At 40.8% G+C, this 14222-nt stretch overlaps 1 protein-coding gene across 1 annotated transcript in view; it reads left to right on the forward strand.

Moving 5' to 3' along the window:
* Nucleotides 1–1245: 1245 nt before the first annotated feature.
* Nucleotides 1246–14222, forward strand: part of wnt4 (wingless-type MMTV integration site family, member 4) — a 34133-nt gene continuing 21156 nt past the window's right edge. The window contains exon 1 of the mRNA XM_075460123.1: nucleotides 1246–1896. Within this exon, the coding sequence (XP_075316238.1) occupies nucleotides 1820–1896 (77 nt within the window). The 5' untranslated portion in view covers nucleotides 1246–1819. The remainder of the gene's footprint in view (nucleotides 1897–14222) is intronic.

Genomic DNA, 14222 nt, shown 5'->3' on the forward strand with positions numbered 1-14222 from the left:
AGTTCTGTTCTGTTCTTAGTATTAATATTAGAATCTATATGCAGGCCATAGCAAAAAAAAAAAAAATGCCAACGTCATAAGTGTATACTGGCTAGATGGGGTACAAAATAATGAGCTAAAGAAAACTCATCTGACTACACTGCATGTGGTGTCTTGTATGCAGTGACATTTTACTTTAAAGCCCTTTATGTAGCCTCCTTCAAACATTTTATTGTGGTTCATATTACTTTTAGTTGCAATTGTACTTCTCACCTGTAGATACTCAGACTTTAAGGATCTGAATTTTTACAGTAAAATCGTACAACCTTCTGAACATGTCCTCCTCTTTTTGAACTGTCCTTTTACTCTTTTAATTTGATGCTGATGTAATCAAATTAACTCATTTTCATTATCTTTGGTACTATTTTTCTATTATTTCATCATACTTGTAGCCTGCTGTTATGTTGAATTGTGTCTGTCTGTCTATCTATCTATGGCGGCAGTTTTTAAAGTGAAATATTCCAGGTATTTGTGCATCTTTTTATACACATGTTCCCCATAATTCAGCCTGTTATATTTGGAAACTTTGGGACTCTTACGGTTGTTATAAATAAAGTTCTGTGGTCGTTTTAAAGTGGACTCTGGCAGTGCTGATTCATGCACAATAAATAAATCAGAGCTGTCTTCTTTCCCTTTAAATGTTTTTTTTTTGCTATCATTTTCAAAAGCCTCTTCCATTCCCCAGTGGTCCTCTTTTTTCTTGGTCTTCTTCATCCTCAGAGTCAGGTGAATCACACAGTGGTCGTAAGACTGAGTCCTCTCACTAGCCTCCTTCAAGTTTTTCATCAATCAGCAGTATGGAGCTGACATGTGTCATATTATTGAAATTTTCTGGTTTCAAACGCAGACATTTTGCAGCCAAGCTTTAAATAGCCTGTTGACCGCAGAATATTTGGTTGAGTGTGTGACAGGCAGAGAGCACGCGTTGCCAAGAAGTGTGCAGGTTAACGTGCGTGTTTGTGTGCGTGTGTTGGATAGGAGTGGAGCCTGGCAGGGGAGGGCATTAGTGAATGGCTGTGCTATTGCATCCTCCCAGGAGACCTCTAAAACACACAGTCCCGTCTACACACACACACACACACACACACAAACACAGTACCTCAGCAGCAGCGCACTAAACCCCCTCGAGCAAAAAAAAAAAACTCCCATCCCTCTGCCATACCTCTATGTCGTCGCACCGCCCCTTCACTAAAGTCAGCACACACAGTGTCTCCTCTTCCAGAAGCACTGAGAGACGGCGGTGTGAGAGGAGGTCCCGTGCGTATTTACGCCCATAGTGTGTGTGCATGTGTCGGGGAGAGTGGCAGAGTCCGCGGCGCGCTGACAGGAGAGCCCCGCTGATCTAAGACCCGGCTGTGGGTGATAAGCCTGAAAGTAAAGCTGAGAAGGAGGAAGAACTTCAAGAAAAGCTCGTTCATTTTGTCTGTTTTCATTCTCTGCTAATCCACGCGCTCTCTCTCTCACGCGCAACCGAAAAGGAAAACAAATAAGAGCTGAAGGCCCGATCTATAGTTGTGACTGTTGTTTTTTTTTTATCATCCCTCTTTTCCCCCTCTGCCCGTCCCCTCTGAGCGCGCTGTGGCAGAGGGAGGGACGGGACAGCCGGGCGGACTGACCGTGAAGCTGCGCGTCTCCTCCGGTGGATGAGCCGCTGGATGCGGGGCGATGGATTAACATCATCTGGACCCTGCACCCTTTTGATTTTTTTCCACCCGCTACCCCCTGTCCACGTCGGGATTATTTTAGCTCTCGCAGACCCCCACGACCCCTGCTTCTCGAGATGAGCGAGGAATATGTTCTGCGGTGCGTCCTGATGCTCTGCTGCGCGCTCCTCTCGGCCAACGCGAGCAACTGGCTGTAAGTTTGGACCTTCTGTTCCTCCTTTCACCGAGCAGACCACAACACCTCCGCACCTCTAAATCACCTGTTATCCTTCTCTTTTACCCTCTCATCTCTACATCTTCTGCTCTCTTTACCTCCGGCCCAGGTTAATTGTTAACGCGCGCACACTTTCACCCCTCCTCTGTCTCAGACTTAATAACTCACCAACACCGGTGCACCCCCACTCTTACAAAAGGAGAAAAAAAAAGTACAACAAGGAAACAAAGCACATGTCAGTTTCTGTCACCACACCTCTGGTCTAAAATTAAATTGCTCTTTGCACCTTAAAAACGAGATTTTATTCATGATTACATCAGGAAATAATACTCACACAAACACTTAAAAAGGTTGTTTTTTTTTTAAACAGAATTTAAAAGTGGTGTCAGGTGTGGTTTTTTGGTAGCAGTCCCTGCAGAGGAGCACACACACCACCTGACGCTGCAGCTGAGCCGCGCGGTGCCACCTCCTCCTGGGGGCCGCATGTGCGTGCCTGCTCTCCCAGCAGCCTGTGGGAGGTAGTTAGCTGGCTTTCTGCATTCCTCCGCAGGCTCCGCTCCATTTTCTGCTGCCATTCATCCCTGTTACCTGCAGCGAAATTTTACAAGCAGCGCCCGTCGTTCAGGGAGGACTTTCTCTGCCGCTGCTCCTCCGCAGAAGTAAAGCTCGGGCGGTATGAAGAAGCAGAACTGCCACTGAGAGACAAATCACGTCCACCGCAGTGTTAACTCAGCCTGTTCTCATATGTCCCTTTCCCTCCTAATTTGAGACCTTGTGAGATTTGGAGCAGCCCCTCCGTGTTTACGTCGGGGTAGTGCTGGTGTTGACAGATTCATCAGAGTAAGTCCAATTAAAGCTGTGCCAAACAGCGCAGCCTGCTTTGAACCCTGCCTCTGAGTGCAGGGTAATTGTGCTGTTTGGGGCAGACGGTGTGGTGACAGCAGCACACAGCGGGCATGTACGGGCAGGCTGCGGAGCTGCCAGTCCTCTCTGCGGGATTACACTGTTGAGACAAATGTGTGTGGGAGTCCTCAGCGCTCCAGCAAGGGTCAAAAGATGGGCAGCAGTTAAAATGGTGTTAATAAGAGGTTCAACAAGTTAATTCTGCTGTAGAATATGACATCTCACTCAGCAGCAGCTGGTTGGGAATGGTTCAGGAGTAGGATTTCAGAAGTGAGGAACCAAACACATCTTTTTCTGTCTCTGTTATATGTTGTTAAAGCAACGTACTCCTCTATTGTTTTGTCTTTTAGCCTTGTCTCTACACCAGGGAGTGCTGGGAGTGTACTGCAGTGTACTTAGACATGTGCTGCTCTCTGAAAAAAATGAACTTACTCTATATAAATGTGTCATTTGCATATAGCCAGTCTCGGCTTCAGAAGTGTTTTGATCTCAACTTCAGATGGGTTTCAAAATAGGTTTAACACAGTATATAAGATCCTTGACTCGTGATTTCATTCAAATAATTAGCCCCCAAAAAAGAAGCCCCAGTCTTATTGATTATTAGAAAGGTGCAGATAAAAATGTACGCTTTAAACAAAACACAAAGGAAAACACCTAGGCCGCTTTTCCCATTATATTTTCTTGTTATATAACAAATCTATCAAAGTTTGGAGAATCAGAAATCTTCCTGACAGGCAAGTTAAGCTAAAGGTAACTCAGAAGAGGAGGTCATTAGAAGAGGGATTTTTTTCTTTACCACAGAAAACAACAGCAATCTCAAACGTTTATCGTGATTTGAGCGAATGCTATATCGTGTTTTTTTTTTAATATATATATATCACCTGTAGGGTGTCCCAAAGTTATCTGAATCTGATGTACATGCACCTCATAGAACTGCAGGCTGTACCGGATTGTTTGCTTACTTCACCTGTACCAGCAAAAGATTTCCAGTGATGATGGGCTCAGTTTCCCAAGTTTTTGTGGCTCCTGAATCATGTTGAGAGTCCACTGTGGTAAACAGGGATGTGAATACAACAACCTCTGTTCCAAAAAAGTAAGGCCACTGTATAAAATGTAAATAAAAACAGAATGCAATGATTTGGAAATCACATGAAACAATATTTTATTTATAAAAGAAAAAACGAAACACTTCACTATTTCATGAAAAATATTAGCTCGTCTTGAATTTGATAGCAGCAACTCATCCCCCAAAAAAGTTGGGATAGGGGTGGAATGTAAGTACTAAATTCATTTTCCATATTCAGTTTGTCCTTTTCAGAGCTTATCCCAGGTGCAGGAGGAGGTGCATGTTGAAACGTATTAGGTTTATTTGTAACAGATCAGCAGCATTATTGGTATAAAAAGAGCACCTTCAAGAGGCTGAGTCTCTCAGAAGTAAAGATGGGAAGAATATCAGCTATTTGCAAAAACTGTCAACGAATTCCAAAGCATCTTCAGAGTAACGTTCCTCAATGTAAAATTGCATGGACGTTGAATATTCCAGTACATAAAATGGTCAAAAGGTACAGAGAATCTGGAGACATGTCTGTGCGCAAGGAACGCGCAAGAAATTAAATTTTCAAAGAACATAATCTTTGAGTATTGCGTTAAAAAAGACATGATTCTGAAGATCTTAAATTTCAGCATAGCCTCAAACACACTCCCATAAAAATCATTGTCTGTGAACACAGTTTGTTGTGTCACAGTGGTAATTACGCCCCTGTGTTGCTGCTATCAAATTCGGTATCTGCTCGTGTTTTTCAGGAAACACCTTGAAGTCTCTTTCTCAACAGTTGATATGTTTTCTGTCTTCTATTGGGAATATAATATTGGCTCATGAAATTTGAAAATCATTGCATTGTTTTTTTATTTGCATTTTACACGCTTTTTTTGGGAATTTAGGTGCATTGAATTAGTTTGTATGCAATCACCCTTCTCCCGCTCCTACCCGTCTTCTTCCTTGTATCCAGCACTGACTCAGGGTGCTGGTGCATGTTGCTCTGGGTTCTCTGAGTGTGTCTCTGTGACTGTGTGTGTCTGCCACTCTACATCCAGAGTGGGTCAGGATCACTTTGTGATTAGATCTCAGCAGGTGTAAATACAAAGTCAAACTAGCCTGATAAAAGCCACAGGTACGGGCTGAACTGCAGTTGAGTCCCTTTGCTGCATGCCATTCTGCTGCTCTCTTTTATCACATATGCTCTCAGTCTAAAAAGAAAAATGCTGATGTTATAGTTGCTCAGGCATATAACATAAAATATCAACTATATCAAATCAAATAAAATTTATTTATATAGAACATGTACAAAACAATACAAAGTGCTTTACATAAAATGAAAGCATTGCAGCAGGGAGTGGAAGAAGCATTAAAAATACATAAAAGAATATAAAGAGAAACAAATAAAATAATTAAAAATTAATTTAAAAACAAGCAACAGTCCAGATAAGTTCAAAGATATCGTGCAGATTTCATGCATAGACACATGAGAACAGAAATGTTTTTAACCTGGATTTAAAAATGTCTCCATTTGGTGAAAGTTTAATCTCCACTGGCAGTTTGTTCTATATAGCATGCTAACAGTGGTAATGCTAACATGCAAAGATTTGACTGGCATTGTCACCATCTAATATGTTCAGATTCACTAATTCGTGCTAAGCACGAAGTTGTGATTTTGTTGTTCCCAGTTTTTCAGATGTATGGTCATAAACCAGAGTAAATGCAAGGACCTTTGTCCAAAAAGGCAAAAATCCTCGGAAAAAAAAATCGTAATATGGCCTGATGGTGTTGTTAGTGCAAGATCATCAAGGTGATTAAAATCAATCCTAACATGATAATATGTCCATGGCGAAATGCTTCGACAGCCATAAGATGGATTGTCGTGAAATTTAAAACCAAATGTCCATCTTATGTGGATGTTGGATTACTTGGGGATCACTACAGCTTGTAAAATGTATCCTCTGGGAACCATAAATGTCAGTACAAATTTCAATAACTATTTATCCAGTAGCTGTTAAGATATTTCTCTCTAAACCAATGTGCTGAGCAAACCAATGGCTGTAGGGCAAATAAAGTGTAGTGTAGACGTACACATCTGCTCCACCAGTAAAACAGAAGCTATCTCAAGTTCTGTTACAGTTCAATTTCCCTCAGTTTTAATCTCTTGTGACTAACAATACATATCTGTTGATCTAGGGTGGCCAGTTGTGTGCGATAAAGTGAGACTATACTGAATAATACTGCATTGTAGAAAATTGAGATTAGATCCATTATTCTGACCATTTTGGCGCAGAAATTTTTGAAATATTTGTTTTGTTGGACATTCCTCAAAGATTATCAAAGATTGTAGTTTCCATTGATATTTTTCTCAAGCACAACTATGAGGTTGATATTTACAAGACATATCTTGATTGAAATTAGACAGATTGCCTTATAATTTGATACAGGAATCTTTGATACCCAGAGGATGAGTCTTAATGGCTTTGGGGACAACTTCTCCAATGGCACCACCTGGTTATTGGCATTTATTGTTTGAGGGAGATGTCCCTCAAGGATGGATTAGATGATTGCAAGGAGATCACATTATAGATGTCTTAAGGGTGAATATTTGGTTTACAACCTTTTCATCAAGGACCATCAAATATTCGAGATACCTATACAACTTTAACATCGCCATCAGCCCGAAGTAAGCTCATTATGAACTACTGGAATGATAACCTCAACTGTGAGAGTTAACACGTTAAAGAAGCAGTTTGTAGGGTTAAAGGTGGGGTAGGAGATCCTGGATTTTGAGTCCAGCGAAGCTGCATTTTGAAAATATACAGGTTAAAAGTCCCAACCCCTTTCTTCAGACTTTTCCCCCGAAGCCACACCTCTAGAGTACATGAACGCGCAATGCTTGTTCACGAGCACGAAGGTGCACGAGCACTGTTCTGACAGCAAGCATCGATCGTTGCCGTATTTAGTATTTAGTATATGCTAACTATACGTTTAATAATGCTAGGTGCTAGCCAAGCTGGCTCTAGTTTAGCTTCCTGCCAAGCTTCTGGACGCGTAATTCGTTCACGGAGCAGGGTACGCGCACAGGGGGGAGGAGGGGGAGGGAGGAGCAGATTGCAGTTTGATAGACGGCATCAGAATCCAATCATCGTTAACGGTCCGTTCAGTATGATTGGATACTGTTTTTCCTAGATTATACGTTCTAGAGGCCACTAAAACTTTTCATATTTGTGTCAAAACTTTTAATTAATTGGTTGCAATGGGGGTGTGAAGAGTATTTCAAGCAATATGTAAAATAATGCTCCAGAAAAAGAACCCCTACCCCACCTTTAAGTTATAGCCAGTGGCAGGTGCGGTTTGAAACCAACTGAATACCCCCCTATATAACTATACCAAGTGTCCCGGTGAAACTGCAGTGGCCACCAAAGACATGAAAAACATAAAAGGCCGGCTCTGGAACCAGTGTCAGGTTTGTTTATTCTGGGCGTTTGTGGAAAGATTGTGACTCAACAAGGCTGACTCAGGTCAAGGTAACACAAATCACTGCCAAATTAGTGACTTTTGCGTCTAGATTTAGCCTTTTTTTTCTCTTTAAGTGACTTTCTTTTTTTTCTTCCAAACGAGCACATAATTACACATTAGTAACTCTTCTAACCAACAGTTGCCAGTACTACTCCATGACAGGAGCACCTCTACTCTGCTTCCCCTCTTCATAGTCTGGGGCTTAGAAAGGCAGCAGCAGCAGCTGTTTGGAAGTACGCAGTGCTGTCTTTATGGTTTGTTCCTTTGAGAGCAGTGCACTAGGTCACAGAAAAAAATAAGAGATACTCTATGTTGTTTCTAACTTTCTGTCTGAGTGACTCCTGTGCACGTAAATACAACCAAAATCACAGCATGGCCATTCTTTTTAACTTATGCAGATATTGATTTTGCCCAATGATGCTTTAGGTATTTTTAATCAGAACAGTCCCATTCCAAAACACACAATACTTGTATTTGTCTATTTGTTCAAAACGTGGTAGTGTCATAATTATTGGAAGTAAATTGTGACATGGTAACATATCTACGGTGGCCCTGAAGTGCAAATTACAACAGCAAATAAAAAAACACAACGGCAAGACAGAAACGACAACTGGAAAAGGTAGGTACCCTCGGTGTCATGAATCGTAGCTGATTGGACTGGTGGTGGTCTGTCCTTTGAATTGGAAGGACATGGTTCAAATGTACCGAGGGTACCTACCTTTTCCGCTTTGGTAAATGTCGTTGTCATTTCTGATTTGCCGTTGTGTTTTACACTTCAGGGCCACCTTACATATTACTAGAGTGATGTTGCTTGTCTGGTGGGTGACAGTATGGAGTGAAAATGTCTTGAAGACAACTGAGGGTTAACATATAGACTTACTGGGCTGCTTTTCAGTCTATGTCAGATAGGGATGTCCCGATCAGGTTTTTTTGAGTCATTTCATTTTGAGTATCTGCCGATACCGAGTCCTGGTCCGATACTTCTATAGTACATTTAAAAAAATGAAGAACGGCGAAGAAACAGATCCAGGATGTCTCTGATTTTTTTATTTTATTCACTTATTTTATCATTTAACACTTATAAACAGAGCACTTCTGTGAGGTAGCTTGAACAAAAAAAGTAATGAAGTAATAAACAAATTCTTCACATTGTAGTTGAGTGCAACAATGTTTAATATAAAAAACGAGCTGCAGCTCAACTTGAAATACCTGCAGGCATGTCAACAAATAAGCAAATAAAAGTGCCACAGTGTTATAAAGTAAGGCCAGTAATGTGCTTTCAGGAACTGCACTTTTCTTGATGAAAACCAACATCTCTACCTTGTCAGGTTTGAGCCTGTTCCTGTTCTCATCAAGGATGTTAGCGATGTCCTCGCCACCTCTTGAAATCCCAAGTTTGCATATCTCACAGTTTGCAATCGCAACGTTTTTGTCCTCCACTTTAAAATACCTCCACACCGCGGACATTCGGCCCCCAGCATCAAGCTGCTGCCGTGTTCTGCTTCGCTTTACGGCAGCAAAATGGCGGCCGTGCTGATATGTCAGCTCCAATAGGCAGCGTCAGTCTGAGGCGTCTACGTATATTATGTCTATAGTTGAGACAGTCTGACTCTGTACCACCACATAACGGTAAATACTAAGCTGTTATTTTTTCCCATTTGTTTTGAAATATTATAGTTCTCATAAGAAAAAAGAATGAGAATAGTTATACCTATAGGCTACAGATCCGATCCCTGATTGGGATGAAACGTGCGATTTCGATCAAGTCTGAAACCCTGTGATCGGCCCCGATTTACGATCTCCTGGCGGCCTTATATTTAATCAACTGCACCACCTGTTGTTGTGGACTGCAAATTACAGGCATTTGTGCACGGATCAGTTTGCCTATGATTACGAATCAGCAAAGCGGAATGTTACTGCCAAAAGTCTCGTGACAGTGGTAAGATCGTGCCTAAAGTCACGTGACAGCAGTAAGATTATGCCAAAAGTTATGTGATAGTTTTTCACAGTTGTAGAATTGTTTTTTGTTTTTTGGCAGGATTCTCACTCCATAGCTATATGCTGTTATTTTTGATGATATTTCCAGGAGGATTTAGCTCATTCTGAATTGGAGATACTTTTCAGCTTTGAATCTCCCCATTTGCATGCTAGCAGGAGACGTTACAGTTAAATGCTAAAAAGCTAGGTGCAAACTAGTTCAGCTTTTCTGTAATGTTTTGTTATCAGGGACATGTTTTAGATTTTTTATGTTTTTAAACAACACCCTCTTTAAAATGTTTTCTGAAGTTGCTTGTGATGTAAATCACCTGAAACGCTGACCTAAGGGCTAATAATTATTGTCACCACTGTTTAGCTAATCTGTTATGAATCTCAACAGGTGAAAGGATTATAATCTTTATTTACTGGATCAAGGAAGCATGTCCTCTTCAAAACCTCATAAAGTTGAGTGTTTGCTTTTGAAACACTTGTGGGAAACAGTAGGTTTAACTTTAGATGCCACATGCTTCTGTCAACATGATGCAAGAAAGCAAAGCAAAGCAGGCTATAGATACAGAAATTAATACAGTTGGAGTATCACATTACGTGACGTCACATACTATGATTCGCTCAGAATATTTATGATTTTCCGAGTCTAGCTGCTGAAAATACATCAAACATGTCACTGATACTTCTTTAGTGTGTACTGCAGATGCCACCTTTGATTTTCTGTTTGTTTATGTGTGAACATGTACGCGTATGTTCTGGATAATCATGGTGAAGTGCCACACAGATGGCAGCTGATGGGTAATCAGAGAAAGCAGAGACCTTGGCATTGTGGTACATGCTGGCGCCACACACTTTCCTCACACATACACACTCTCTGCCTCTCTGCCTCTCTGCCTCTCTCTCTCTCTCTCACACACACACACATATACATACATGAATGTGCCGAAGCTGTAGCATGTTATTTCGAGCCCTCCTGTCACCACCACGTGTACGTTTATCGTGGCACCATCGGAGCTGCGAGGATTCGATCAGGATGACCAGGTTACTGCCAGGACAGCTGACAAGGAAACACCGGGCCTGCTTAGATGTGAAAGATAGATCTGGCAAATCTACAGAGGAGTACACAGAACTTTTTTTTTAACAGAACCTTTGAGGTTTCAGAATTCACATCACGGCTTGTGTTAGGTTACAAGTGGGTAAATTCAACAGGTCTGGAATTGTTATTTTTGTTATAAAGGTTTAAAATGACCTAAATAATATGCAGACCTGCTGGTTCTTTCGTGTTGGTTTGGTGTATACGAGCTCTAAAAAAATTAAATTTATTGATGACACCAGGTAGGAGCTAAAATATACCATAAATAATCCTAACATTGCTATAGCACCCCCTCAAATCAGAATTAGAATCAGCTTTATTGGCCAGGTTTGACTAAACAAACAAGGAATTTGACTCCGGTAAAACTTCACTCGCAAAGTACAACACTCAACAATAACATAAAAGAATAAAAATTAGAAATACAGAACAGTAAGAATGGAATTGGGTATGGGTGGTAAATAGGGCTGTGTATGAGAATAATAAATACAGTGTGTACATTTGCAATAAATAGACACTATGGGTGGGAGTGCAATTGTCCAGAGGGGTGTGCGGCTGGGAATGTCCGCCTTCTTGTTGTCCCTGTCAGTGTACCATGGACACCTCCACAGGTACAAGCAAAATGCAATAATACCATTGATACAGTTGAAGAGGGTGAGAATTGTGCAATAGTGCAATATCAGAGTAGGCAGGTTAAGGATTAGATATAACTGTAGTGCAAGGCAGTTCAGTGCAAATTTCTTTAGTTTGCTCACATCACACAAAGAAAAAGAGGAAATTTCACTTCTAGCATCAAGCATATACTGAGTCAATGTAACAGGGACCAAAATTTGTGTGGTCAGTGCTACAAGAGCATGTTGGTTATGTTGGGATGTAATATCAAATCAAAATCAAATCAAAATCAAATCAAATTTATTTATATAGCACATTTCATGTACAAAACAATTTAAAGTGCTTTACATAAAATAAAAGCATTGCAGCAGGGAGTGTAAGAAGCATTTACATTTAATGCTGCCATGACACTCAAAGTATGCTCATTTGTGATTTCCCATTGCTTTGAGACCTAATGCATCCCTAATAGTGCCTCAAAGTGTCACATATAATTGAATGGGCATACTTGGGAGCATAACATACATTTAGGATAGTTAAGACATCAGTGAATGTTTGAGTTTGGTCTGTAGCTAAATGTTTTGTTTTGTTTTTCCATCAGAGTAAATTAATTCATACGTATATGATTTCATTTTCTAAATAAAAAACTTAAAGCGTTTAAATAGTGTAAAACGTCTCTGACGTTGTTATGTGGTGATAACTAAGTGAAACTTTGCTGTAGATATATTGTAGCATTCTTTTTCATGAACAGAAAGTTCTTCATACATGTATTATAAAACACACACACACACACACACACACACACTAACTGTGTAAACAGTAAGCAGGACCAGTAAATGGTTCATGTCCAAACCTGCCTGCTGCTCATGAATGATTCCAATTTTACGAGCAGGCTTATCCTCTTATCTCTCCAAGCTGAGTGTGAAAAAAAAACAACCATGAGTGTGCCTCAATGCTGTGCAGAAACTCATTACGAATGCAAAAATATGGACGAAACATTCTTTTGGTGTTGTATTAAATGAAATAACATACCAGAGCAGGAAAAGTCAGAACTTCTCTGAACTGAACTTCCAGGGGAAGCGGGTCATGTAGCAAAACACTGACCAAAGGCACACGGCTGGTTCTGCCAAAGATGAAACATTTTTTATATTTGTGGTATTATTACTAAAATCATGCTGTCTTGATATCTGATTTTCATTACACGTTTAGCATTGTGAATGTCCGAAAATATCGCAATAACTATATGGTTGTGATATCAATAGAAAACTAGAAATGGTATATTGTCATCGGGTTTATCTATCTTTATTTCCTAGATTTTTGTGTCCTTGTTTCGTCAGATGAATTTATATTCTGGAATCGTAGTCCAGCCATACTTTTAATGAGTTTGGCTACTCTGTCTGCTGAGGATGAATCCCCCTGACCTGTGGTGATTCCTTTGTTTTTTTTCTCAGTACCACAAGGTAGCTGAACATTAATCTGTATGCTCGGGTTTTCTCTTTCTCATAAATAGTAAATATTGTCAGAACAGAACTTTCCTGGTGTGATGCTGTCATAGATTTTCGGTCTCTCAGCACTACGCCACCTATTCATCGCTCTGATTGGCTGGAGACCCATGCAGTTGTGTCCAGAGCTATTTGGCCTACACCTGTTGATTAAGTCCTTGAGATGAATGGGAGCTGAATGAATTAGCATATGTGCTTTTGGGCGGTGATGCCAAGATCATGAGGTTGACATTTGTGATCTTGACTGGTGTATCTGTTCCAGCACCACATCACCTCTACCAGCTGAGCTAAACTGGTGGCCACAAAACCCCACAAGAAACCGAGGACACTCCCATCATCCTCAAGTGAGATTTATGGGTTGTTTTTTTTATAAAGAAACAACCTTTTAGCATGTAGCACAGAACACTGTGGTAATAACAACTGCTAGCGTGGCTAAACACTCTACTTTAAAGAGCTAAAATGACAAGATTTTTCCGGTTTACCATCTAGAACATCGTGCATTCTTATTTCACAGCACAAACGATTCTGCTTTTTCCGAGAATTTTCAAAAGAAACTTGACATTAACGCTGCATTCCTTTGAACTGAATATGCTTTACAGACATATAGAGACTTGTTAGTTCACACGCGGAAATGATCATGCATGCTTATCATCTTTATGTGACCGAGCCCCACCGCACAAAAGTCATCAAACCACTATGATGATGACACATTTTGTAACAGTTGTTCCAGCTAAAAAGCTGACTTTACCTTATCACAGAAATGGCCACAGATACACGAAGCACAGGAATCTTCGGCCAAGTCCTGCATTTAGAAATAATCAGCTGTTCACAGCTATTGTTTACCAGGTGCCACAGATCTGAGCATTATACAGGCACACACACACACACACACACACATAGCTACTGGTTGGCTCTTAGCCGTTTGGGGCCACGGCACTCACACCAGGCAGGAGGTTAATTTCATGGCTTTTACTGCCTCTTTCCCCAAATGTGTGTGAAAGTGTGTTTTTGTGTGTAAGTATGAGTGTGTGAGGGTTGTGGTGTTGGCAGTGCATGTTATTTTTAGGGGGAAATGAGCTCTAGTGGAGCCAGCAGCATATAAATACACCCAGACACACGCATGGACACATAAAACACACACACGCAGCTGCACAGAGGGCTGTGCAGAAACCATGTTAATTGAACTCATCAGATTGTTTCTTCTCTCCCCCTTCCAACACTTTACCCGCTTTTTTTCACCATCTCCCTGCTTCACTTCCACTTCTTTGCCTTCACTTCTTACTTCTCAGTTTGTTTACTTCACATCCTTCCCTGCCTCTTATCTTTCCTCCGTATGCTGAACGCGCTGCCTCCCTGCCGCGTTTATTTTTGACTCACAAGGACATTTTGAGTATTATGACTCAAAATTTGACCCACCTTCTTCAGTAACACAATAAGCCACACGTCCACCCTGTGTTACGACCCATAAGCTCTTAAAGCAGCTACTGTATGTCAGCGGTGCTTCCTTTCTTCCTCTGGATCTTTTGTTTCTGTCAGGAGTTTTATTCATTTACTGTTGAGTGAGTGTTTTTGGTATTTCATCTGAGAAAATGTCATTCTCGACTGTTGTGCTTTTAACATTTCAACACATAGTTTTTAAGGCTTTTTAAAAAAAATA

The sequence above is a fragment of the Odontesthes bonariensis genome, chromosome 3 (genome assembly GCF_027942865.1).
Source record: "Odontesthes bonariensis isolate fOdoBon6 chromosome 3, fOdoBon6.hap1, whole genome shotgun sequence".
In the NCBI taxonomy this organism is placed as follows: Eukaryota; Metazoa; Chordata; class Actinopteri; order Atheriniformes; family Atherinopsidae; genus Odontesthes; species Odontesthes bonariensis.